The following is a 27,571-nucleotide window of genomic DNA, read 5'->3' on the forward strand; positions in this document are numbered from 1 at the left end:
GCTGGATGCCCTTCCTAACGCCAACCACTCCGTGAGTGTAGTGGGGGCTTTTTACGTGCTTTATCCAGGACATTATTTAATGTGGCCTTTTGTTTTTTAAAAAATGGCATGATGTGATTTGGAGGAGATTCAGTTGCCTTTTCTATGCTCCCTTATGGTTTGTGGGGTGGTGGACATGTAATGTGAATACGAAGTGGAACAAGTATTAGAAAGGTATCTGTTAGAGTAGTAAATCACTCAAGGAAGACTTAAGAAATGTTCGGGGCAGATAGAAGAATGCTGTGATTTACAAATGAAAAGATGTGCAATTCAGACAAATGGCGATATGAGGTTGTTGTTGTTTTTTAGCCTCAGGACTATCCTGATCTAGCTAATCTAAGACCACAGATTTGACCTTTCCAGCTTTGACCACTCCATTTTATTTTCAGATACAATGTATCCAGGACTACATTATCCAATATGTTCGTCTTTAGACAGCAGAGTGTCATCTGAGAGTAATTTGGCTGCTATTTCTAGCAGATCGAGTGACCATAAAGAAGGTCCTTCATTGAATTTGTGGAAAATGTTTGCAACAGCTTTCTATTATCAGCATTTCCAAAATATGTGGCTGGTCCTACTGTGTGAGTAATCTAACAAATGGCTGTTCAGCTGTCATATATTGAAATTGATAGGCAAAAATCTAACATATATATATATATATAAATGGATGAATGAATTATCCTTTGTTTACCGTTAACATGGAAAATTCAATAAACCGTTACCAGGGTAGCAAAATTCACGCAAGTAACAAGGATGTAGCGACCTATTCAAAGGTAGAAACTCCAGGTGAATGTGGAGTAATTTGTGTAGTATAAGTAAATAAATGCAGTTGAACGCAGGTGTTATTCAAATTCTTTTACTTTCGACATGTTTCGAAGACGACATTGATTTTATTCCAAAGGAATAAACAGTGTAAAATAATGTGATCTTCTCATCAGGAAAGAAAGAGAACCCATCTCAAAAACAAGACGTTATAACAACTTTGATGACTGCATAAATGATAAACAGAACGCTATTACGTTCAATAAGTAATGCCTCTGACCCACTTGCAGTTGTTTGATCTAGCTGAAATTTTGCATGTGCAATCATTTATATCTCTATAGAGTAAGTGGCAAATTACAGCTCTGAATTAATTATGGTTTCTGATTTACAGGTGTTTGGACCGAGTCAAGTGTGAAATGGAGCCTGTTGAGTGTCGAGCAGTGATCCGGTTTTTGTATTTGAAAGGACGCACACCACGGGAGACTTTTGATGAAATGAAAGTAACTTATGGTGATGATGCCCCATTATATGACCTTGTAAAACGCTGGCATCGTGAATTCAAACATGGTCGGAACTCTGTGGAAACAGCTCCCAGATCTGGTCGTCCCCTTCTGCCATTGATGAGGCATCTGTCCGTCAAGTTGAGGCTGCCATTTTGGAAGATCGACGCATAATTATTCGCTAAATAGCCCATGAGGTCAAGATTAGTACCGGGTCTGTGGAAACTATGATTCATGACCATTTGCATATGCAAAAGGTGTCTGCCAGATGGATTCCCAGGTTGCTCACACCTTTCCAGAAGCAAGAACGCGTCGAGTGCTTGAGGGTGAATTTGGAGATGTGCCAAGAAGATGAGTCAAAATTTTTCAAAAGACTGATTACACAGGATGAAACCTGAGTCCATCACGATGATCCAGAGACCAAAGCCCAGTCAATGCAGTGGAAGCACCGTGACTCACCCCCTCCAAAGAAGGCAAGGGTGCAGCCCTCCGCTAGCAAGGTCATGCTCACAGTCTTCTGGGACCAGGATGGAGTAGTGATGACAGATTTCCTGGCAAAGGGTACCACAATTGCAGGAGCCTATTATGCTTCACTTTTGAGGAAATTAAGAGAAGTTATCAAAATCAAGAAGCGGGGCAAGATCAGCAAAGGCATCCTCCTCCTGCAGGATAACGCTCCAGTCCACAACTCGCTTGTCGCCAGATCAGAAGCACAGGCGTATGGCTATGAACTCCTCCCCATCCCCCCTACTTTCCTGACCTTGCACCCTCTGATTTTCACCTCTTCCCAATCATGAAGTTGTTTTTGAAAGGAAAGCGTTTCCCAGATGATGCAGCCTTGATTTCTGAAGTCACGTTGAGGTTGGAGGACCAAGCTGGGTTCTTCTACAAAAACAGTCTCCAGAGCCACATCAAACGATGGGAGAAATGCCTAACTCTGGGTGGTTCCTATGTAGAAAAAGACTAATAACTGTGCCAAGTTTCGTTGCTCTACTGCTATGGGAAGTGGGTCAGGGGCATTACTTATTGAACGCCCCTCGTATATATATGAGTAGCACTTGTTTAGTTTAATTTTACTTATTTCTTTTATAGTATAGTCCCACCCATGCTAGCATGGAAGGCATATGTTAAACGATGATGATGATGACGACGACAATGGTGGTGGTGGTGGTTATGATGATGATGAAAGTAAAGACCCCGTGTTTTTTCATGTTGGTATAGCTTGATGGGTCTGTTGAGTCTGCAATACCTGTCATATCTCTGCAATCCCAGAGGGAAGCTAAATGCTGATAACAGAAAATTGTTGCAGACATTTGTCATAAACTCAATAACCAACATACCACAGGATTTTCTGTTAGGGTTCCCCATTTCTTGGGTTAGTAGCTTTTCCTACCACCTTGGTAGACTAATTAGAAACTTCTAAGATCTCATGCACACACACCACCACCACCAGCATCCTCCTCCTCCCCCTCATCATCATGATTTAAAGTCTGCCTACCTATTTTTTTACTACCCACAAGAGGCTAAACACTGAGAGGACAAACAAGGACAGACAAACAGATTAAGTCGATTACATCGACCCCAGTGCGTAACTGGTACTTAATTTATCGACCCTGAAAGGATGAAAGGCAAAGTCGACCTCGGCGGAATTTGAACTCAGAACATAACGGCAGACAAAATACAGCTATGCATTTCACCCGGCGTGCTAACGATTCTGCCAGCTCACCACCTTTTATAAACATTATCATCATCATCATCAAACATCTGTATTCCATACAGGCATGGGTTTGATGGTTTGACAGGATCCAACAGGCTAGAAGACTCGCTGAGCTTCAATGTCTGTTTTGACATGGTTTTTATGACTTGATACCATTCCTAATAACAATCACTTCACAGTGTGTACTGAGTGCTTTTTTCGTATCACTAGCACTAGTGAGGTCACCAGGTAACTTGCAAGACAAGGCCCTTGATTGAGGTGAGGAAATGCAGTATTGAGGCAGGTGGCTTTGTGCCAGGTGTTGAGAGATAAGAGTATGTTAGAAGGGTAGAAAACAGGTGTCTCACTGTAGAAGAAATACATGGCTTAGAAAAAAAAATACCTAAAATATTTCTCTAAAAGTTGCTGAAGGTTTTCTATCCAATTCTCTTCTCCAGGATGTAGACTTTCAGCTGTATGATCTATCAAAGATATTACAGATGCTGCCTGCAAAAAAATGGATAACAATGATTAGAATTTAAAGAATAAAGAAGATTTTGGGTGGGACTGTAAAAAAAAACAACTTTTATAACAATTCTATAAGATTCTACAACAATGTACAAGAATTAAGAACATTACTAACAACAAGATTTATTTTTTTAAATAAATCTTAAATCTTTTAGAACTTTTACTGACTTTAGACATTTGACTACGGCCATGCTGGAACACTGCCTTCAAAGATTTGTCTGGAATTTACTTTAACCAGAATATAACCAAATTTTCATAAACACGTTCTGCTACACTACTCCAACACACACAAACAAACAAACAATGAGCTACTGCACAGTGTACTCTGAAAATTTAAGCCATAAGCTTGTGGTTTTGATTCAAGGCAGTGGTAAGATCAGATTCATTGCCAAGGTGCTAAGCAGTGAGACTGAACCTGAAACCATGTGATTGTGAAGTGAATTTGTTAACCATACAGCTATGCTTTGATTCTATAACAAATTGTCAGCAATAACAACATTGTAAAGACTATTGAAAAGTCAAGACTATTTAAAAGGTTGCAAGACGCAACGAAAGTTTTAGGAAAATAAAAATAAGAAAAATGTGGAAATTTTACCGGTGAGTGTGTTACATAATAAGGCACAAAAAGAAAATGACTCTCCCCAGACACAACAGAATATGCTTCAACACACGAACTCATATAAAGAATCTTGCAAACCAAATCGAAACATTGTAAAAGAAATTACTGATTTATTTTTAAAGAAGCGACTTACAGGTCTTTTTGTTGCACAAGATTCTATAATACAAAATAACTTAGTCGTAGAGCCACTGTAAAGTCGATGTAGTTGAAGAGTTTCGATATCTGTCAAAATACTGTGTAAGCTTTCTTCCATAGACACTTGGCTTGGCGGAGACCACTGAAAAAGAAATAAAATTAATGCAATTTGTCAACATCATCATCATCTCCTCTTTCTATGCTAGCATGGGTTAGATGGCTGGACAAGATCTGATGTGCTGTAGGGCTGCATTGAGCTCCATTGTCAGCTTTGGCATGGCTTCTAAGGCTGGATGCTCTTCTTAATGCCAGCCACTTTACAGGGTGTGCTGGATGCTGCTTTCGTATTGCTGGCACCAGTGAGGTTGTCAAGTAAGTTGCAAGGCAAGAAAAAAAAGGACGGGAAGGAAAACAGAAGGGGAGGAAAAGAAAAAGCTGTAGAAACAATGCCAAAGCAAACCCTGGAGGACAATGCAGCTCACTCTATCCTATCAAACCATGCAACCTATGCCAGATAGATATGAGAGAAAGAGAAACAAAGTCTTACATACAGGTAATTTATAAATAACACACACTCACACACACATAAAGACTCCCTTCCGCCATGAATGACCATGGAATGCACCTAGAGAGTTGCCCTCTGGCGCGCAAGTCTGGGCAAGGTTGTTTATGGAAGACCAGCAGTCGCCCGTGCATACCAGCCGCCTCTCTCTATGCCATCAATATTATCCAAAGGAAAGGCAAAGGCTGACACAGCTTGGCACCAGTGACATTGCAACTCATTTTTATGGCTGAGTGAACTGGAGCAATGCGAAATAAAGTGTCTTACTCAAGAACACAACACAGAGCTCAGTTTGGAAATCAAACTTACTACCTCATGATTGTGAGCCATGTGCCTTCACACACACACATACATATATATATAATACAAAGTAAGATAGGGGTTATGGGTGTAACCTACTATGGGATAACTGTTGGTAAAGTACCCAGATTCCTAATACATAAATGTTTTTAATTGCAATGCAATTAACTCATTTATTGTATTAAACGGGTGAAGGTAAAGAAATATTTTTACCGTAAATTTATAATACAAATAAGAAAATGGAGAAACAAATTTAGTTTGTTCATCAACTTTCGGATATTAGAATGTTGCATTATTTATGTTGGATTCTAATATCCAAAAGTTGATGAACAAACTAAATTTGTTTTTCCATTTTCTTATTTGTATTATATATATATATATATATAATATATATATATATATATTATATATATATATATGTGATGTGTGTATATATATATCATCATTTAATGTCCACTTTTCTATGCTTGCATGGATTGGAGAGAGTTTATTGAGGAAGTAGCTTTATGACCAAATACCCTTCCTGTCTACCCAATCTACTCATAAGGCTTTTGTCAGCCCAGGGCCTTAGTATAAGAGGCTAGCCCAAAGTGCATGGTCCAGAAGCCAACTTCTTAACCATACAGCCCCGTTCATACCTATAGTGGCCATGTTTGCACCTATAGCCATGCCTACATCTATACAATAAAATAAGAAAAGCATCTCAATATATTTGACACAAGACAAACATGGTAGGCATTTAACAAGAATGGAAACTACTTCAAATGAGAACAATACATCGGAATTAAATACTTACTTCAGGGTTTTTCAACAATGTACTTAAAATATCCAAAACTATATCCCATCCAGCATAGGTCAATATTTGACCATATCTCTTCACCAAATGACCAAGACTAAGAGTGACTTCAAATGCTACTAGCTGACTTCCACAATCTAGTACCTACAAGAAAACAAGACAAAACAATAGGAATAGTAATTATATAGGCTAAGTTAGCTAAACTTGGAATTTATTCCACACACACACACAAGAGGTATGTAGTCACTGCCTGATATTAATATATATAAATTCCATGTAAAATGCAGCAGGATTTGTAAAAATAGTGGCAATGTTTGAATGTTTACACTACAGGTTTACCCTATGTATTACATCAAATTGTATGCTGGAAAATACAGTATTCCAACAATTAAAGCGTACCATTAAGCAACACATATATACACTTTCATGCTTACAAACATACAAATACACATGAACGTACAAGTGCACATTGATGAGCTTGTATGCACATATGCATGCACAAATGAGCATATCTATGTACATATACACATCTTTGTGCAAGCATATATATATATGTGCATGCACATACACACACACACACACACACACACACAATTAAGGAACATAGGAAAAAGAAATTACTGAAAACAGTAATAGCAGTACCTGTCTAAAAGAAGGTAACACAGATGATGGTGGCTGACTGAGACTTGTCACTTTCTTTGACCCCCAGAGAGCCATACCCAAATAATAGACAGCTGCTCGAAGCACTTGCTCATCAATGGGGTGGTTTCTGTTGAGAGGAAAACAAAAATAGATGGATTTTAGATTTCATTTATTTAAATATTAATTTTTGCTTTTAAAAACTTTTTTTGACTGGTCTTCACTTATTGGACCATGACCAAGCTATGCTAGTGTCCCCTTAAAGGATATTAGTCAATAACATTACATCCTCGCCACCACTAGTACTAATCTGGGTACTTATTTCATTGGTCTCTACATAGTAATGGCACATGGCATAGCGGTTAGTGTGTTGCACTAATGATTACAAGATCATGGTTTCAATTCTAAGACTAGGTGATGCATTGTGTTCTTGAGCAAAACACTGCATTTTACTTTGCTCTGTGATCACTTTAACACCTGAAATGTGGCACACCATGCACCTGTTCAGGTAATGTCAGTTTGATGGCAGGAGTGAGATTATGTGCGGCATAAACATTTATTCTTTTATTTGTTTCAGTCATCTGACTGCAGCCATGCTGGAGCACCGCCTTTAGTTAAACAAATTGACCCCAAGACTTATTCTTTGTAAGCCTAGTACTTATTCTATCGATCTCTTTTGCCGATGGGGATGTAAACACACCAATTTCAGTTGTCAAGCAATGGTGGGGGCATAGACACAGAAACACACAACGAGCTTTTTTCAGTTTCCATCTACCAAATCCACTCACAAAGCTCTGGTCGGCCCGAGGCTACAGTAGAAGACACTTGCCCAAGGTGCCATGCAGTGGGAGTGAACCTGGAACCATGTGGTTGGTGAGCAAGCTACTTACCACACAGCCAGTCCTGCACCTATTTGATCACAATAAACAGATCATCAGTGCAAGCTGCTCCGCAAGAAATTGTTGAACCCTCATCTGTCATCAACAGGAATGTCCACAACTGATCAAACATCTACATATTGGATTACTTTCTTTTAGGGACATAATCACCACCAGGCATCTCAGCTCAATGTACTGACTATGTTTAGTCCGAGATCAGATTTGATCAAGCAGACCTATGATCCTAGACAGTCCAACCATGACCACACTGACTTTTCTATATGTATAACTCAGGGCCATATTATCCTATGTGTCCCTTTTTTTAAAAAAAGATGTTGGGGTGCTATTTGAAGGATATTATGTGGTTATTATTACTAGCAGATTGACTGACTACCTACAGAGTCTCCTGTTAGCTTTGTGATCTGCAGTTATCCAGGAAGGGCATAGGCAGCTTCAGTTTTATCAGTTTGAAAAGGAAAGCAAAAGTCCGGGGACACTACCTATTCCTCACCCGATTAAAATATTTCAAAAAAGGTATAGATAGATAGGGAGAGAGAGGGGGGGAGAGAGAGAGAGAGAGAGAGAGAGAGAGAGAGAGAGAGAGAGAGAGAGAGAGAGAGACCTAAACTATACATATGCAGTTGAACTCATCACTATAATCGAACAGAACACTTCTACCTTAACAGTACCCTCACCACCCATACCATTTCTAGCAGTTGTAAACAATACCTTATTAGGGCATATCTTTTTACACACTTATTGACCCATTTCAGTATCAAATGTATTGGCCATGGACACAGTAAAGTGACAGGATACAAAAAAATTCTTTCATCAATGGCCAAACATTCCAACAACCCACTCACTGTGACTGCAGCTGTCAAATAATTTAATTTAATTAATTAATCAATTAATGAGGAAAAGAAGAAAGAAAACAAGGAAATAAAGAAAAAAGGTAGGAGAAAAGAAAGAAAGAAGGAAAAAAGTAAAAGAGAAACGATGGGATAAAGGAAACAGAACAACAGAGTAGCTACTCACTTTTCTTCCAGCAGACAACACATAATGTGAATTACATGATGGCCAAGATGTGTACTTAGCAACTTCCTCATCACCTGCAGAAAAGAAAGAACATTCATCAAGTCATTTTACATCCATCAGAGATAATGATGGTTTCAAATTTTGGCACAAAGCCAGCAAGTCCAGGGAGCGGGTAAGTCAGTTACATCAAGCCCAGTTTTCAACTCGGACTTATTTTATCGACGTCAAAGGGTGAAAGGTAAAGTTGATTGTGGTGGAATTTGAACTCAGAATGTAAAGGACAAAATTTGAGAGAATAATGAAGAAGAGTAATAAGTAAGATCTCAGTCAGTGAATATCTTTATTCTTTTGTTTGTTTCAGTCATTTTGACTGCAACCATGCTGGAGCACCACCTTAAAGGGTTTTCAGTAGCAGAAATCAATCCCAGGATTTATTCTTCGTAGGCTTAGTACTTATTCTATAAGTCTCTTTGCCAAACTGCTAAGTTACAGGGACGACAAACATACCAGCATCAGATTTTCAAGCGATGGTGGGAATGGTGGTGGTGGTGGTGGTGGTGGTGGGGGGGGCAACGACAAACACACACACACACACATCATCATCATTTAACATCTGCTTTCCATGCTAGCATGGGTTGGATGATTTGATTGAGGACTGGCGAACCAGATGGCTGCACCAAATCCACTCATAAGGCTTTGGTTGGCCTGAGGCTATAGCAGAAGACACTTGCTCAATGTGCCATGCAGTGGGACTGAACATGGAACCATGTAGTTGGGAAGCAAGGTTCTTACCACACAGCCACGCCTGTGAGCTACATGTTCCATTTACAAATGTCGACATGCTATATTTACTGATATATAAATGAACACATTAAGTTGAAAATAAAAAGTAAACAAAGCGAAAACAAAAAAACATATTTACCTCCCAACTTGTGGTTGCATTATTGCGGATATTAAGTGTGCGACATAATACTGTGACAATATAGGTTAAACAATTTGCTGGAACACATTGAAGATCGATAACCAAACCCAAAAGTTCTACACATTGCTGCAAAACAAAATATCAAGTATCAATCATTAGATTAAAAAAAAGTTAATCCTGAGAATTTTCTGAATCATGGATTAAAGTTACATTGATAATTTCAAGAGCAAAACTCATTGATGGAGAGGAGTAATATTTTATATTTAGAATATAAGATCAGGTTTCTCTCATATTATTTTAACCATGTTATCTTTCTTTTTTCTGTCATTTAGTAGTATGCTTTTATAATACATCACATAGCTTCCGTATAAGAGAAATTAGTACGTGGATGGTACTTTATTTTATCAAACCACAGGAGAATGAGTGTTGACTTCAATGGGATTATAACTCAGAATATAAAGGGTTTAGCTAACTTCTACAGAGCATTTAGTCCAATATTCTAATTATGTCAATAATAATAATCCTTTCTACTACAGGCACAAGGCCTGAAATTCTAGGGAAGGAGCTAAATCAATTACATCAACCCCAATACTCAACTGGTACTTCATTTATCGACCCTGAAAGGATGAAAGGCAAAGTCAACCTCGGTGGAATTTGAACTCAGAATGTAAGTACGGACAAAATGTCAGCAAGCATTTTGCCCAGCGTGCTAATGATTCTGTCAACTCACCATCTCAAATAATAATAAAAATAATAATCCTTTCTACTATAGACACAAGGCCTGAAATTTGGGGGGAGGGGAGGCAAAGTGAAATAATAGTAACAATGGTTTCAGATTTTGGCTCAAGTCCAGCAATTTTAAGGGAGGAATAATTCAATTGCATCGACCCCAGTGTTGAACTGGTACTTATTTTATTGACCTTGAAAGGATAAAAGGCAAAGTTGACCTCAGCTGCATTTGAACACAGAATGTAAAGAGTAATCAAATGCTACTATGTATTTTGTCTGACATGCTAACGATTCGGCCAGTTCACTGCTTTTAATAATAATAATTATAGGGGGAGGGACTAGTCAATCACCTCGACTCCAGTGTTTCACTCATACTTAATTTATCAACTCCGAAAGGATGAAAGGCAAAGTTGACCTCGATGGAATTTCAACTCAAAATGTAAAGACAGACGAAATGCCACTAAGCATTTTGCCCAGTATGCTAACAATTCTGCCAGCTTGCCCACCTTAATAATAATAATAGTTTTGGGAAGAATTAAATAGAAAAACAATTTTTTCTTACCTTAATATCATTTAAATTTTTGACTTTGGTAATCAACATACATGTTGACCTTTGAACAAAATATGCAAAAACATGATTAGAATAATATCAAAACTTTCATGAAGTTACTCAACATTTTCAAACAAACAAAAAATGCATGGATTTTAAGATATCCATTTAAGCAAGTAGCAACGAAAGAGCTTTGACAAAAAAAAACAGCAAAACAAATGACTTACTATTTAACCAATTTAAACAAGCAATCAATTAGTTAGTTGGATATTTAACCGATTGATTAATAATTAAGGAGTGGAATTGAACTAGTGCATGTGTCAATATTGGCATAATGACTTTCCCATGATAGCAATTAAAAAAAAAAAAACAAGCTAAAATGCTGATAAGGACTTTTATAGAAGTTTATGACAAAAAATAAATTTCCAAGTTGGAACCTCTAGACAGTCTCTTGACCTAATAGAAATAGCAACAAATTCCCTTACATCTCACTCTATGAGTGATATATTGAACAAAAGATGGAATGGTCATGGCTAGAATGCCTGTCATCATAGCTTTGATGAATGAGACCTGAGGCTAAACAACAGCAATATAAATGTTTATATCAATACAGTCAGTTCTTCTGCATCTGCTAATCAAATACTTTTGATTTACAGTTACTTCCGCTACTCACACTTTTTCAACATGCCTTATGCCAGTTAGCAAGGCCCCTCCCAATGAGCAGCAACTTCAATTAACAGATGTAATACCCAGGAATCACTGAAAGTTAGCATAAGGCTTATTTAACATTTTTAGCTTGCCTTTTTTTGTCAATATTTGAAAGAGGCTAAATTACTCTGGGTCCCATTTCCAACAACAGACATTACAATAACAGTTGGACATTGGACAAGGTACCAGAATCCAAGATATATATATATATATATATATATATATATATATGATGATGATGATCTTATCTATTATTTCATGTTGCGAAAGCACAGATAGAAACTCATGCCTTCAACAACCCATGAAGATCTTGTAGAAATACTCATATTTTTACAGGTGTAACATAATCCATAAACTTTGTTTATACTAATTTAATCTGAAGAGAAGCAACAGTGTCCATAATTTCTAGGCACTTTTAGATTGAGTTGAAGGGTTAGGAACAGATGGGCAAGGTTAATGTTCAGTTTGATCTTTCAAAGATAAGAATTTGTAGGGAGAATTATTCATGAAGAGTCCTTTTATGGTTTTTATTAGTTTACCTCTAATATTTTTTCATACATTCATGAGAGAAATAGTAGATTTGTTAGAACAATAAGTTTAATACATTGTCACTCTGACCCTACCTCCAATCACTCAACTATGAAAAAAAGGAATGACACTTGTTAGTTTCATCTCTATTTTTGTGTTACTTGCTACATATAACCTGTAACCAACAACACGATGTCAGTAATAAGATTTGAACACATGGCTGGTTGGTCAGTGGTAGCCTGAGCTAATAATTAGAGAAAAGTAAGTTTCAGATAGTTTTACTAAATTCTTTGAATATCTTAAAAAATTTTGAAAATAATCTGAAGACTTAAATTTATTTCATAAGATGTCCAACCTTTCCATTGGACAACTGCAACCTGATCACTGCAGTAGAACAGAGCCAGTGACCAGGTGGCACTTATGCAAAAACAATTTTGACAACACACAAAATAAATTAAAAATTTGAATGACTTTTCTACAAATGTACTTGTGTTGGATTAGTTTACTTACTAGACATGTACAGCTTCAAAATTTGAAGTCTTTTAGCCTGAAATATGTTCACTAAAAGATTAAACCAGTAGAATAAATCTAAAAGATTAAATCATTTATTTCTAACCATCATCAAATCCTGAAACCTAAAAAGGTTCTTTCTCTCTCCTCAAACTAACAAATTAAAAGTACAAGCATCTCCAGCATTACAAAGAATTGCAATCCTGAAAATGTAGCCATAACATAGAATTCCACAACACAAAAAGCTTTTTCCCTTTGACTATCATTGACTTCCATGAAACATGAGACTTGGTGATGAGGATGTAGTACTCAAGATCACGAGACCATGATTTTGATTCTCAGAATGGGTGATGCATTGTGTTCTTGAGCAAAACACTTCATTTCGCATTGCTCTGCAATCACTTTAATACCTGACATGTGGTGCACCATGCACCTGTACAGGCAACATTGATTTGATGGAGAGAGTGAGCTAATAATGTGCAGGATGAACATTTGTGCAGGTTGTTAAACAAGAAATTGTGGAAGAGGGACTGAGAAACTACCAAGAATGGCACATGGGAACCAATGGAAAATACTCTTCCCATTACAGGATGCCATGTTACAGCAAGAAGGTCAGAAATGCAACATTTTCATAATGGGGGAGATGATTGTTAACTAAAAAGGAAACATATAAAACATTTCCTGATAGGGAAAATATAAAACCAATTCCAATCCAATTAAAAAGAAATAAAAGACAGAGAAGAAGAATTCTTAGGAAGAATTAATATTACTAAAAACAACAAAACAAAATAATGATAAAATAGCAATGCCAGTTATAATGAAACAATCAATTCAGTGAGTAGGAGTGAAGAATGTGTAGAATACATACTGGATGATAGTTGATAAAGACTGTTCATCAAAATAGCCGACATTATTTAAGATTGCATTTACGACTAAAGTGAGAAAATTTGAGATGTAAGTCAATTTGGTAATTTCCTGAATCAATATTGCCAGCAAATGAGCTGCAATAAAAAGAAATTAGATTTTTTTAAAAATATTAAATATTAAATTCATAAAATTATTAAGTCAAAGCACCAAAAAAAAAAAAAAAAAAAAAAAAAGACTCATTAAATCTATTAAACCTACTAATGATTACTAACAGTAATCAATTTACATTGTTAATTTATTTGGAAATCACAGGGATATGGGCCTCGAAGATTGTGATGATGAGAGACAAATGTTGCCCTGGATAGGACCTTAGTCTCCCAAAATATAGCAAATTGAAGTACTGTACAATTACATTATTCAGCCCACAGAAACTCCTCCTCATCATTATTTTTTAACATCCATTTTCCATGCTGGCATGGGCGGTTCGACTGGGGTCTGGGAAGCCAGGAGGCCGCACCAGGCTCCAGTCTGATATGGCAGTGTTTCTGCAGCTGGATGCCCTTCCTAACGCCAACCACTCCGAGAGTGTAGTGGGTGCTTTTTATGTGCCACCGGCACAGGGGCCAGAGTGGGCTGGCATTGACCACGATCAGACGGTCCTTTTTATGTGCCACTGGCACAGAAGCCAGTCAAGGTTGGGGTGGCATCAGCCACATTTGTATGGTGCTTTTTACATGCCACCGGCACAGAGACCACAACTACAATTGTCATTTGATTGTGGTTTGATTTGATTTTGATTTGATATACTTGACTCAATAGGTCTCCTCAAGTACAGCAGGTCGCCCTACAATGCAAAGGTACTTTTTGAGTGGGCTGGTTATGCGACACTGGTGTAGGTTACAGCTGTGAACTCACTTTATTTGCCAGGTCTTGTCAGTCACAGCATATCTCCAGAGGTCTTGATCTTTTGTCATTGCCTCTGTGAGGCCCAACGTTAGAAGGTCATGCTTCCCCACCTCATCCCATGTCTTTATGAGTCTCCCTCTACCCCAGATTCCTTCCACTGTTTGGGAATGGCACTTCTTCACACAGCTCTCCTCATCCATCCGTAGTACATAACCATACCATATTTAGCTATTTCAATCATATTTAGCTATTTCAATGTGATCAGTGTAATTGAAGTTCTTACTCTTTGTCAGTCTGTCAAAGAATCTACTACACTTTGCATGCAACTCTTGTATTAATCATACATTCTATACCAACTGCTTCTATCCTTTCTACATTCAAAGTAGAGCCATTTTTCTGATGCACATTGCCATGCGTGGCTTCTGCTGTCTGTTACCTCCATCTTTGCCCTGTTTAACTTCTGGGTTTTTGACTCAAAACATATTCTTTTAAGCTTCAAACTTCTTTAATGGGTCTTTTGTAAATTTTGCAACAAAAACTAGATTCCTGTCATACAGAAATTCTCATGAGTATCCAAGTTCATAACTCTTTTATTATGGTCACAAAGAATATAAGGAAAACCATTAAGAAGTGCTTTCATGTAAATTTAATTCTTTACTATGGCTACTGTCAATTCTCATTCAACTTTCTGACCTCTCATCCAAAACTTGAAGTATTTCTATTTCCATAAGCCAGTCATTCATTCATAGTTAGCTTTCCCATTGTCCTGCATACTACAACAAACAACATCAAACTATGAAAAAAGTATTTTTCTAATTCAACAAATGCTACATCCATACTGTTTGATTGTTTTACAAAGTACGTTTAGATAAATAAATGAAATAACAAGTTAGCTTTTTATCTTACCAGTTTCTGCTTCAAAATAGGTCAAATTCTTGCCATTTGATGTAAGCGTAGAAAATAATTCTAATCTGAATGATTTAATAAATAAATAAATAAACATTAAACTTTGATAAGACTAAACAAAAACAAAATTTTAATTATGAATGTATAATTATGTATGCCTATGTGAACTCATTAAGTCAAGGTATTTTAGCAATAGCATCATTTAAATTAGCAGATAACAGGCATCATTTCTGAAGGATATCTTTATCTAATTCCTTTAACTATTGATCTAACAAATTGACAGATGGACAGACACACTAATATAAATAACAAATCTTGTGAAAAAGAAACTATAATGAAAAACATTTTTTTTGCTCAAAAAGTAGTGTAAAACTAAAAGAAAGAACAAAAACCAACTCACCGATAACCGAAATCTTCAGGATTTGTTAAATGTTTTATGATATTAAAAAAATGACTTCGCAACAGACCCAAATGTTCTTTCTGCAAAATAAAGATTTTGAATTACTTGTCATTTATCATATTATCAACAAAAAGGAACCTCTATGCAGATATTATATAACAAGCTAGAAATAGCAGCCAAATGTCTCTCAAATAACACAGGAGATAATGTGTACCTAGATATTCCTGAAAAGATGGGCTGACTACAGCTGGAACGAATATAGTCATATGTCAGCTAAGTCAAGGCTGACCTGGAATTAAACAATAACACTAACAATGGACATACATGTTAGTACAATTAAGCTTTGAGATTTTGATGATGCGATTGTTTATTGTTAGAATGACAGTGTAGGGTAGGTGTGAGAAGCCCTATCTGGCTGGTTTGAATATAAAATAGTTGGAATATTTGGGCTGGATAGGGTTGGTTTAAATGTTAAAGGGTTGACATCTTGCCATTCATCTGACATGAGTATAGAAAATAATTCAAATTGTCAAACTCTCAAGAAACATTTATCTCATTCTCAGGGAACATACCACAGTGTGTTCTCTAAGAACAGGATAGGTTCTCTATGATTCTGAAACTACAGATCTATTGCTCTTACTCTCACTCTACTCTTTATTCATTTAAAACCTCTCTTTCTCACTAATATGACTTCCAAACAATCAGAGTTACCAGAGATTTCCATTCCTGTAAGCCAATGTGTGATAACCTTGCCCTTAAGAACTTAGGGAAAATTTTGTTGTTGCCATTGGAAATCAGCAAATTTTTTTTACCATGTCTGGTATCCCACTAGATTATCCTGCCAGAGCTTTACTCTCATTCAATCCAGCAGCTACGGGCTGGAAGAGGCCTTGTGCTCGGCCCTGCACCAGACATCTGGACATGATTGGAGAAGATTTCTTGAAGCTCTGCCAGCAATAGAGAGGACTGCCAGCAATAGAGAGCACTGGTAGACTTAGTTGGCCCTATACATGATGACATTTCTGGGACAATTAACCCGGGATGACCCCAGCCCTATCAAGCAAAAGCAAGGAAGGATGTGTGGGATATAAATTTGTAACCTAAGCTACCTGCCTATAGTTTATATCTCTGTCTTCTCTCCCAGAAGCTTCGAGTCAAATTGTATTCACATGCAGTATAAAGCCACTGGGAGCCCATTCCACCCCATGATATCAATAAGGTCCAGCAATGTCCCCCATACTTTACCTAAGTGAAATATTTGCTGTGCCTTCTTGTAACTCACACACTCATACAGAGGACATCACATTTCACTCTTCCTTAACATCCTGTTAACAAGCATCATCCATATGCAACATCATCACACACACACACATATATAAAGAGCACCATGCGAGTGTGATCGTTGACAGAGTGGCTAACCGGCTTCCGTGCCAATGACACATAAATGGCACCATTCGAGTGTGATCGTTACCAGCGTCACCTTACTGGCACTTGTGCCCGTGCTAGTAGGGTGCCAAGAGTACCATCCGATCATGATTGTTGCCAGAGCGGCTAACTGGCTTCCGTGCCGGTGGCATGTAAAAGGCACCATTCGAGCGTGATCATTACCAGCATCGCCTTACTGGCACTTGTGTCCGTGCTAGTAGGGTGCCAAGAGTACCCTCCGAGCATGATTGTTGCCAGAGCGGCTAACTGGCTTCCGTGCCGGTGGTATGTAAGAGGCACCATTTGAGCGGGATCGTTACCAGCGTTTGTCGCCTTACTGGCACTTGTGCCCGTGCTAGTAGGGTGCCAAGAGTACCATCCAAGCATGATTGTTGCCAGAGCGGCTAACTGGCTTCCATACCAGTGGCATGTAAAAGGCACCATTCGAGCGTGATCATTACCAACGTCGCCTTACTGGCACCTGTGCCGGTGGCATGTGTAAAAAGATTCGAGCGAGGTCGTTGCCAGTACCGCCTGTCTGGCCCCCGTGCCGGTGGCATGTAAAAAGCACGCACTACACTCTTGGAGTGGTTGGCGTTAGGAAGCACATTCAGCTGTAGAAATTCTGCCAGATCAAGATTGGAGCCTGGTGCAGCCATCTGGTTCGCTAGCCCTCAGTCAAAATCATCCAACCCATGCTAGCATGGAAAGCGGACATTAAACGATGATGATGATATATATATATATATATATATATATAAAATATATATAAAAATACAAAATGGGACAAGAATGCAAAGCATTCAAATAGACGATACAAAAAACAGACAGGTCATTCAAAGCCTCTAATCTTCAGTCAAGAACCGGATCATCCTCGCAATTTCGCCTGATTAATCTTGAGATTGCTCTGATCTGGCCAGCCCCAAGGAAAAACTAAGCTACGAGCATTAGATTTCTTGGAAAAAGGATCGAATGTATACAAAACAAGGACAGAAAAACGGACGATGTTACACGAATCAATAAATGAGAACATTCTTCAATGGAGACATGCGCCTGGTTACTTACAATAGCACAAAGATAATACAATCACACATGTATTAAGGAATCTGTATTTTATCACAAACAACCTAACTAAAACTTTGAACAGTAATACATACGCTAAACCCTACCACCCAATCTCTCACTATTCCGCATGACAACAATGTATATGAGAGCTGCTGCAAAGTTACTGGCTTTAAAAGTATTGTGAAAGGTCTGGTTGGAGGCCCAACTTTCCAAGTTCTTTTACAAAGCTGAAGAACCACTGCAATAAGTATGTGAATCTGAGAGGAGAATATAAAATCATAATTAATTGATGCTCCCATATTTTCTCTTACCCAAAACCAGGGTCTTTCCAGCACCACCTCATATGTGTGTGTGTGCGTGCAAACGTGTATATATAAATATATATATATTACTTGTTTCAGTAACTAGACTGCAGGCTATGCTGGGACATTGCCTTTAAATTTTAGTATGCCTAAACAACATAATAAAGACAAGGATTCCATTTTAGAGCCAAAAATATTTCATTCTTGAACAATTGTTAACCCACCAAGTGAGAGTCACACTGAAGTACTTATTGCTCACAGCTATGGAACATTGCCGTTTATATACACAAACATCCTAAACTTCGTCCAAAAGTAGGAAATATTAAATATCAAATGAATAAACAAGACAACATCAAGTCACTAACTGTGTTATTTTGAAAAAAGAAAAAAGCAACTAAGAACAATTTTGGTTAATGTTTACAAGTACAAAAGCACGAAAAAAAAATCGACCTTTTTTTTTCAAAATTTTTTCAATCAAAATGTAGAACACATATAAATACTGAAAAATCGGCACAGTCATGCCTTTGGTTGTCAGAAGTGAAAGTAGTCAACTTCGTGTATTTCCGTCAGGTTTATACCTTCGTTAATTTACGCCGTTTATTTATGTACCACCACACTGTTAGGTTTATAAAACAATTGAAGTTCAGTTTAAAGTTTATAAATAAATACATTTCATGTGTAATGTATACACATGTGTATATATATATATATATATATGTATACACATGTATATATACACATGTATATATATATATATATATGTATACACATGTATATATACACATGTATATATAATATATATATATATATATATATATAATATATATATATATATATACACATGTATATATACACATGTATATATATATATATATATGTATACACATGTATATATACACATGTATATATATATATATATATATATATATATATGTATACACATGTATATATATATATATATATATATATGTATACACATGTATATATATATATATATATATATATATATACATACACATGTATAGACACATCTTTAATTAAACTATTGACCGCCTTAAAACGGATTTCAACAGAAAAATATTACTATAATGGATAATATAAGCATATAACTACTTATACACACATACAATAAATACAGACGCACACACATTAGTCAGACATATAGCCACATATACACACACACACACGTGTGTATGATTGGTGTATGTGATCGCGGTGGTGGTGGTCATTTGTGCAGATTTGGTGTGATTTCTTTTTTAAAAACAATAATGCAAGAATATATTTATTTATAAAGTTTAAACAGAACATGGAATGAAATGTATTTATTTATAAACTTTAAACTGAACTTCAATTGTTTTATAAACCTAACAGCGTGGTGGTACGTAAATTAACGAAGGTATAAACCTGACGGAAATACACGAAGTTGACTACTTTCACTTCTGACAACCAAAGGCATGACTGTGCCGTGAAGGGCACGATTTAGAATGTTTTATGGTAAAGATATGCAGTGAGGATGTTTTCTTGTTATGAAGCAGTCTTGTCAATGTTATTCCGTAGTTAGACAAAGGATAACATTATAAAGAAGATTATTGAAACTTTATCTCTGTTAATAATTTTTTCTTCCTTTCGGTTGTCAGAAAAAGCAATTTTAGTTTGTTCAACTCTGCTTGGATGACTAAAGGGATCATATAGTAGCTATTAGAAGTTGTTGTTGTTTAGTCTCATGCCGACTCTGATTGAGCAGAACTATAACCAAAAGCACTCCAACTACAACTAGTTCATCTTTTTTTTTTCCAGACTGAGTACCTTAGATTACCCAATGTATCTTTTTCTTATTTAAGATGGTAGGATATGATTTGATGGAGATTTGGCTGCTATTTCTAGCAAGTCAAACAACCACAAAGAAGCACTTACTTTAAGTTCAAGTTGCTAAAAGTAGACCTAACAAGTGACATTTTGCAAAAGCTAATTTATTGACACAAAAAGAATTTATAGTTGACATGGTTTATATGTGTATAAGTAACATTATAACATTATATAGAAAGCAAACAGCAGCTGAAAGACAAGAGGGGAAACGGACTATCTACATGTAGCTATTATATCATGGACAATAGGTGTGGTCCATAAGATTATCTTACATTTCACATAGCTAAGTGTAGTATCTATTTCATTGTCTTCTACAGCTAAGATCTTGCTTCTAACCTAATGACTGTAAGATTTCTTACAAGGCACAACATTGAGGATGAAGAAAAATATTCAGTGCTATGAATCTCAAAACGAACATTTCACTTCATTCAATGACCTGATGGTAATATAGAATAGAAATAACAATTGCTCTATGGCCAAAAATAAAAATAATAGAGGCACTATCAAATATCTGAATCATCTGTTACATTTTTAAGTTCATTCTATCATCTAGAAACAAAGAATTAAATCACACTCCATTTTATATTTGGAATGCTTAGCCAAAGAAAAGTAAAACTAGAAACTAACAAAAATAGTGTGGTCTGTATTGACAAAGAAAAAAGAGGGTTAATAAAACTTAACATATTTGATGGCATATAAGACACTTAAAAAAATGTCACAAAACAATCACCATGAGTCCTACATGTGAAGTTGAGCTTATATTACATGCTTTGATGCACTAAAAACTTTTTTCCTGAATATGCGCTGATGAAATAGGGTTGCATCTAAAATAACTATGTCTTTTATGCAAGCAAATATGGTATTAAAATAACCTGTTATTCGATGGATAAAAATGGACAGCAAAATTACCTTTGACCTATTTTAATCTTATACAACCCTGCTCCAGAAGAGACAACCTCAAAAGCAACAACTAGTTCACTCATAACTTCTTTATAGCAGTACAGATGAGGGACTGCCTACAATACCTACAGTTACTAAGCACCATCAACTGGCAGTCATTTACACAATACAGCAATGCCTGCAAGATTATCCTCAGAGGAACAAAGGGCTTCTTATGCATCAAACAGCTTGAAGCTTTCTTGCTACGCAAAGTGTAGCTGAGCCTTCTAGGTTTTGACATGAATGTCACTTTACTATGAAGAATTCACGTAATTACCTTTCTTCAACAATGATAAAGGTTTTGTAAGTAAATCTTTTACAGATAACACTACAGCTTTTGCTGACCTTTTTTCAACAACATACAAAATCCTTCACAAACTCTTCTTTTCCACTCTATATGCCCAGCACATTGGTACCAAACCTGAAAACACCGTCAGTCACTTCAACAAAACAAGGCAACTAATTTTGATGATGCTCCTTCTGCAACCCTTTCACTGCCAACTATATTATCAACCCCATTTAAAAACATCTCATTCATAAACAGTACCCCTGTGATTATGTTGCTTCTGTCTGTGTTCTCAATAACCATCTCTCCAATACACATCAATGGCCCCTCACTCTTGAGAATACAGCTCCTGTTTCTCTGAACAAGCAAGCTACATATCACTCATTACTGGCCAATCCACTTTTGCTATTGGTCACCATCCATAACAAGAACAGCAGCTCCATTAAATCTAACACAGCATCCAGCTACATCCTTATTAATTTATGAAACGTCTATCTTTGAGAAAGTTCCTCTGACTTGATATGGCTGTGTAGTTCAAATTTAGTGATTCAAAAAGATGTCCAATCGTTATAGCATATCCAGGACAGCACACCTAAACAATACAAGATGATCATGGCAAAATAACTCATTTGAAGAATTCTTCAATCAATGCAGTATTCAAACGGCATGTTACTCAAATTATTTACCCACAACAACAATTATTATCATTAACTACACTGACCTTATTGGATTTTATTCTTGTCATTCCAAGAAGACATTGCATCATTCCTTATAAAAATTTTTACTTTTTAAATTTTTTTTTTATATATTTCTGCTCCACCCCTTGAAATATGTTGAATTTCAAACCTTGTAAACTTTGTGAATTTTGAATTTTTTACCAATGCTGCCTTTGAAGGTTTTTTTCTACCCTGTTGATGACTTGTTCCCTCCCTCCCACCCAATTTTATTTAGAAACAGATAAAAACCAAAATCAAATAGAAAGTTATTTCTTACCTGCCCCTTGATAAGATGTAACAGGAAAGCTAATGCAACATGCCTGTCTTCTGTAACAGGAGATTCTACCAAATCTTTGATAGCTTGCCATATGGCAGCCACAGCATTCTGGAATGAGAAAATTGATAAATTAGTTAATATAATATTAGTTATCAATAATATTTTATTTACAATAGACAGAGGCTGGGGGTAAAATGGCTTTTTTTGAACACACATGTACACATACGTGCATGTGTCTATCCAGTCAACATCCACAGACCCTGTCAGATTTGCATCTTCTAGTGACGAACAATTTCACCATCACGACCATCACCCCTCTTCCAATGAGGGATCATGTCTGATAATCTATGATGTATTCTCTCTGAAGTATCTTTCTATATTGTGATCTTTTCCTGGCCCCTTATTGTGCTCTGTTCTCTCCCTGGTCCTTGTTGTCTTCTCTCTCTGCTCCTTTTGATGTGCTCTGTTCTCTCCTTGGCTTCTGTCTGGTGTGCACTTGTACCTTGTTATGCTATATTCCCTTTTAGCTTACTCAGGCTTTGCTAGCTACATCTTGTCTTCATTGTCAACTAATCCATAACACACATGCCTTATAATTCACTACTCTAACGCTCTCTATTCCCCCACAAGCATCACGCTAAGTATTGCAAACAATCCTCCTTTCCAATGGCCACTAACTTGGGAACCAGCCCATTTCATGTGTATTCCTGCATTACACATTCACATTGTCTAGGCTTCACATAAACTGCATCAGACAAGGACTATACATTCAATAGACAAATCTCTTTCTGTTCTTGGTTTTAGAATAGGTACACCGTGTCAGAGGAAGTAACTAGAATGACTGGTAATAGGAAGGGCAGCCAACCATAAAATACTTCTGAATAGCCATCCATGGCCACACAGAAGAGTGGATGTAAAATGCTTATGAAGAGGACATGCACAAATGAAATACTATACAAATGAATGATATTATAAGCTATAATTTTTAATGAATATACAATCATGAGTTAATTGCATGAATGAATTAACTTGGACCGACACAATACACACACAAGGTGGTGTGCCAGTCGAGTTTTGCTCACAATGACTAAAATAAACTTAAGAACTAAAGAATATGTGAAAATATATATACACGGTAATGGAGAAGATCATAGATGATTTTCTTTTCTTCAACTGGTTTCAGTCAGTAGATTGAAGCCATACTGTGCCATTGTCTTCTCAGCTTTTTACTCATTCATACTGACCTCAGCAGTCTTAGTGCTTATCTTACCAATCTGCTCTGGGAAAATTGGTAAGCTAATCATGGTGCAAAGAGACAGAACTGAACACAACACATTAGTTTTGTTCATACTCCATGCATACACACAACTAATAAGCTTCATTCACTCCCAAGGCTTGCCCAAAGCACCACCTTACATTGGGATCAAACTCAGAATTATGTGGTTGTAAAGCAAGCTTAACCATATAGCCTTGCCCTTACATCTGTATATCCAATAAGCGCTATATGTATGTGCATAATTTCATTTTAATGCCCTGTTTGTGTCCATATTTGCACAGGCTGTGCACATTCTGTTTAACAACACTTGTGACCAATATATACAACAGCAGATGTTACTAGAAATGTAGAACTATAATGTACCTCAGAACAAGTGTAGCAATGCTTTATTATTATTTATTATAGCCAGGTTCCAACCCAGGCCATAGCAAAAAAGTCTATTCACTACACTTCTTGGTCCAACATTACTGCCTCAAAGTCCTGGATACATTCCAAGCCAGTGTCTGTGATCAAGACATCGATGTATGTGTGATGACGTTTTCCCCTTCTTATATCACCATGAAGTGGGTTCCACAAGACTAATTTGGATGCTTCCAGTTCAGGGTGGCACACACAGTAACCAGATATCCACAGACATCTTTCCCTGTTCTTCTTGCTAACTTTGAGCAGGCCTCCATAAAGGCATTAGTGTGTGTGTGTGAAGTACTCAGAACCATGTTAGCCAATGTCCCACTTTTAAGGTAGTAGAGTTTAATTTGGGGGAGATTCGGCTATTTCTAGTGAGTTGGGTGACCATGTAGAGATTCGTTTGAAGAATTGGGATAACTGGATAAGATCAGTATAGTTAGAGTTTGGTATTAAGAATTGTTAAATACAAACACAGGTAAAGGAAAAGGTTTTCATCACAGAGAAAAAGGCTTCAAGGAAGTTGTTACCATTATTGAGTAACTCTGTCCAACCTTCAACAAGCAGACCTACAACATGTAAGTAATTTAGTTGAACAACTGAATGTAATCAACAGATCCAGTTATATAATGGTAAAACTTAGTTGATGTCATTTTCACTACTGTCCAATCTGTTCTCGCTGGCAGGTTCTCATAATGGTCACAGTGGAGAAGGAGAAAGTGGATTTTAATTTCTTTATTGCCCACAAGGGGCTAAACATAGAGAGGACAAACAAGGACAGACAAAGGGAATACGTCGATTACATCGACCCCAATGCGTGACTTGTACTTAATTTATCGACCCCGAAAGGATGAAAGGTAAAGTCGACCACGGTAGAATTCGAACTCAGAACGTAATGGCAGGCGAAATACCGCTAAGCATTTCGACCGTCGTACTAACGTTTCTGCCAGCTCACCACCCTAAGGAGAAAGTGGATTTAGTCACAGACAGACAATTGCTGTACCTCTGCACTTATTGTTTGTGGTGCATAATCTAGCAGTGTTTCAGACTGATGACACAATTGATGTTGTCGTTATTTTCGTATGCATTCTTGTGTATTTTTTATGCTTGTCTGAAGCAAGGGGATAATAAAAGCACTCTTAGAATGATGCTGTACACATGTTCAAGAAGATTGTAGGTAAATAAGATCATTGTGGGAAATAATGTGGAACAGAGAACGTTAGAGCAACAACTTTTCTAACTTCTTATGTCAAATTTCAATATAGTTGTCCCTGTTAACCATTTCGTTACCAAAGCCGCCCGAAAAAAATTTTGGTTAATGTGACCAAACCGCCCAAACCCGCACGAATTTACCTATTCATATTTAAATGAGAATATCAGAGCAAATCTCTTTAGTACATTCGTGAAAACACGTGATTATGCTTCGTAAACAGTTAATCTACAGTTTTGTGTAGATCGACGTGTAATTTTAATTCCCTGAATTTTGGGAGATTTTTTTCCACATTTTTTTCAGCATCGATTTTTCTTCAACTTTGAAAATGGATAGGAGTTTCATGTTATCAAGCATTGATTCTGAATTGGAAAATTTGTGAAACAAATACTGGGTACTGTTGTGGATTTAGTTTTTATACAGGGAAACTAATGTTAGTCAGCATGGCTTAGGGTATGATGTGGTCTGGAAGTTATTGTTTGAAGCGATCAATGCGGAAACAAACTTACGCAGATTGTAAACAAACACAAAATGGGGGTTCAAATTTCTGAAAATTTGTGAAGCAAATACTGGGTACTGCGTGGATTTAGTTTTTATACAGGGAAAATAATGTTAGTCAGCATGACCTAGGGAACGATGTGGTCTGGAATTTATCACTTCCATACCATAACCAGGGCCGTATATTATTTTTTGACCGACTTCTTTAGTTTGGTCAAACTTACGGCTTTATGGTACACTTGTTGTGCATTAAATTCAACTGATGATATAGTGATGTGCACATTTCTTCTTTATCAAAATTTTGTTGCATACCCATTTGAATATTAACTGATGATTCATTTTCTATGGTGATGTTTAAACAAAATTTTAATATTTTTACCTTTTGCTCAATTTAAAATTTTAATATTTTTACCTTTTGCTCAATTTACCTGGATTTACCTGTAATTAAAGTCACTTTGAGACAAAAGTTATGCAATAGAATTGATTAAGAACCCTTTCTTTAATTATGTTCCAAATATCACATTAATATGTTGATAAGTAAAAAAGTTACAGTTATTTAATGAAACAAGCCTAGATTCATGATTATTTTAGAATTTAATTGAAACTCATGAGGGGTGTATTTTGGACAGAAATATAGTAACGAAAGGGTTAATCAAGTGGTCTGTTGTGATGGGAAATGTATTATTTTGTATTCTTAGTTGTGGAGTTAAGACAAGACTGATAGAGATAATGTATTGTTTGTACATTAATGCTGCTGTTTCTGTGTTTGCAAAAAAGTGGTGTCTATTGTGAGGTGCTTTGCAAAGTTCTAAACATATATTTTGTACTCTGTGAACCTACAAGAAATAACAGCCAAATCTTCTTCAAACCACCTCCTACCATATTAAAAAAAAATGGGGGAAAACAATGAAAAATTCAAAAAAATCTATATAGAGCAGAGGTCTAGAAACAAGATGCCACAAGGCTGTAGTACATTGTGTTTATATTAAATGGTAGAGTATCAACAATGTGAGAGAGGTGGAGACTGATGTAATGGTGTCAGATAAGAGAAACAGACAGAAAGGGAAAGAGAGAGAAACAGCTCTGTTGTATCTTTTATCTTACTTGTTTCAGTCATTGGATTGTGGCCATGCTGGGGCACTGTCTTGAAGTGTTTAGTTGAACGAATCAACTCCCATACTTATTCTATCAGTCTCTTTCATGGAAACCACTAAGTTATGAATGAGGATGTAAACAAGCCAACACCAGTTGTTAGTGGGAGACAAACACAAAGACACACACACACACATGCATGCATACTTACATACATACCAAGCATCACACTAATACACCTGCTTGTTCCCTCACCTGCCTTTGTCTTTTGTTTTCTGTACATTTGAACCATATAAGTATGTATGGAGAGCAGACATTAAACAATGATGATGATGAAACATATATGTACACACACACAGTGGGTTTCGTTTCTACAATGCTCATCATCAAAATTCATTCACAAGGCACTGATCAACCAGGGTCAACAGTAGAAAATACTTGCCCAAGTTAGAATGCAGTGGGACTGAACCTGAAACTACATGGTTGCAAAGTGAGCTTCTTAACCATACAGCCATGCCTGTGCCTATATTTAATTCAATGTAAATGTTTTATATTCTCAGAGAATTCCATAAGAGCCAGTATTTGGTTCTGGATTCAGAACATCAGGTAGATGAGAGAGTAATCTCCTTCTGGATAGAAGATCAGTCTTCTACAGCTATTTCCAAATGAATCCTATCTATTTTTAACAGTTAGCCAGTG

The 27,571-nt window shown here is 36.7% G+C and overlaps 1 protein-coding gene across 3 annotated transcripts in view; it reads right to left on the reverse strand.

Moving 5' to 3' along the window:
• Positions 1 to 27,571, reverse strand: part of LOC115215851 (tuberin-like) — a 120,538-nt gene that overhangs the window by 47,120 nt on the left and 45,847 nt on the right. For 2 of the 3 annotated variants that reach the window (XM_029785189.2, XM_029785190.2), the window contains exons 3-13: positions 22,392 to 22,499; positions 15,516 to 15,595; positions 15,116 to 15,180; positions 13,305 to 13,437; positions 10,703 to 10,751; positions 9,412 to 9,537; positions 8,490 to 8,563; positions 6,580 to 6,706; positions 5,938 to 6,081; positions 4,278 to 4,421; positions 3,401 to 3,504 (exon numbers count right to left, since the gene is read on the reverse strand). In XM_029785189.2, the coding sequence (XP_029641049.1) occupies positions 3,401 to 3,504; positions 4,278 to 4,421; positions 5,938 to 6,081; positions 6,580 to 6,706; positions 8,490 to 8,563; positions 9,412 to 9,537; positions 10,703 to 10,751; positions 13,305 to 13,437; positions 15,116 to 15,180; positions 15,516 to 15,595; positions 22,392 to 22,499 (1,154 nt within the window). Of the gene's footprint in view, positions 1 to 3,400; positions 3,505 to 4,277; positions 4,422 to 5,937; positions 6,082 to 6,579; positions 6,707 to 8,485; positions 8,564 to 9,411; positions 9,538 to 10,702; positions 10,752 to 13,304; positions 13,438 to 15,115; positions 15,181 to 15,515; positions 15,596 to 22,391; positions 22,500 to 27,571 lie in introns of those variants that run through there. The other variant, XM_036506188.1, reaches the window with a different exon arrangement.

Source organism: Octopus sinensis, linkage group LG9, assembly GCF_006345805.1.
Source record: "Octopus sinensis linkage group LG9, ASM634580v1, whole genome shotgun sequence".
Classification (NCBI taxonomy): domain Eukaryota; kingdom Metazoa; phylum Mollusca; class Cephalopoda; order Octopoda; family Octopodidae; genus Octopus; species Octopus sinensis.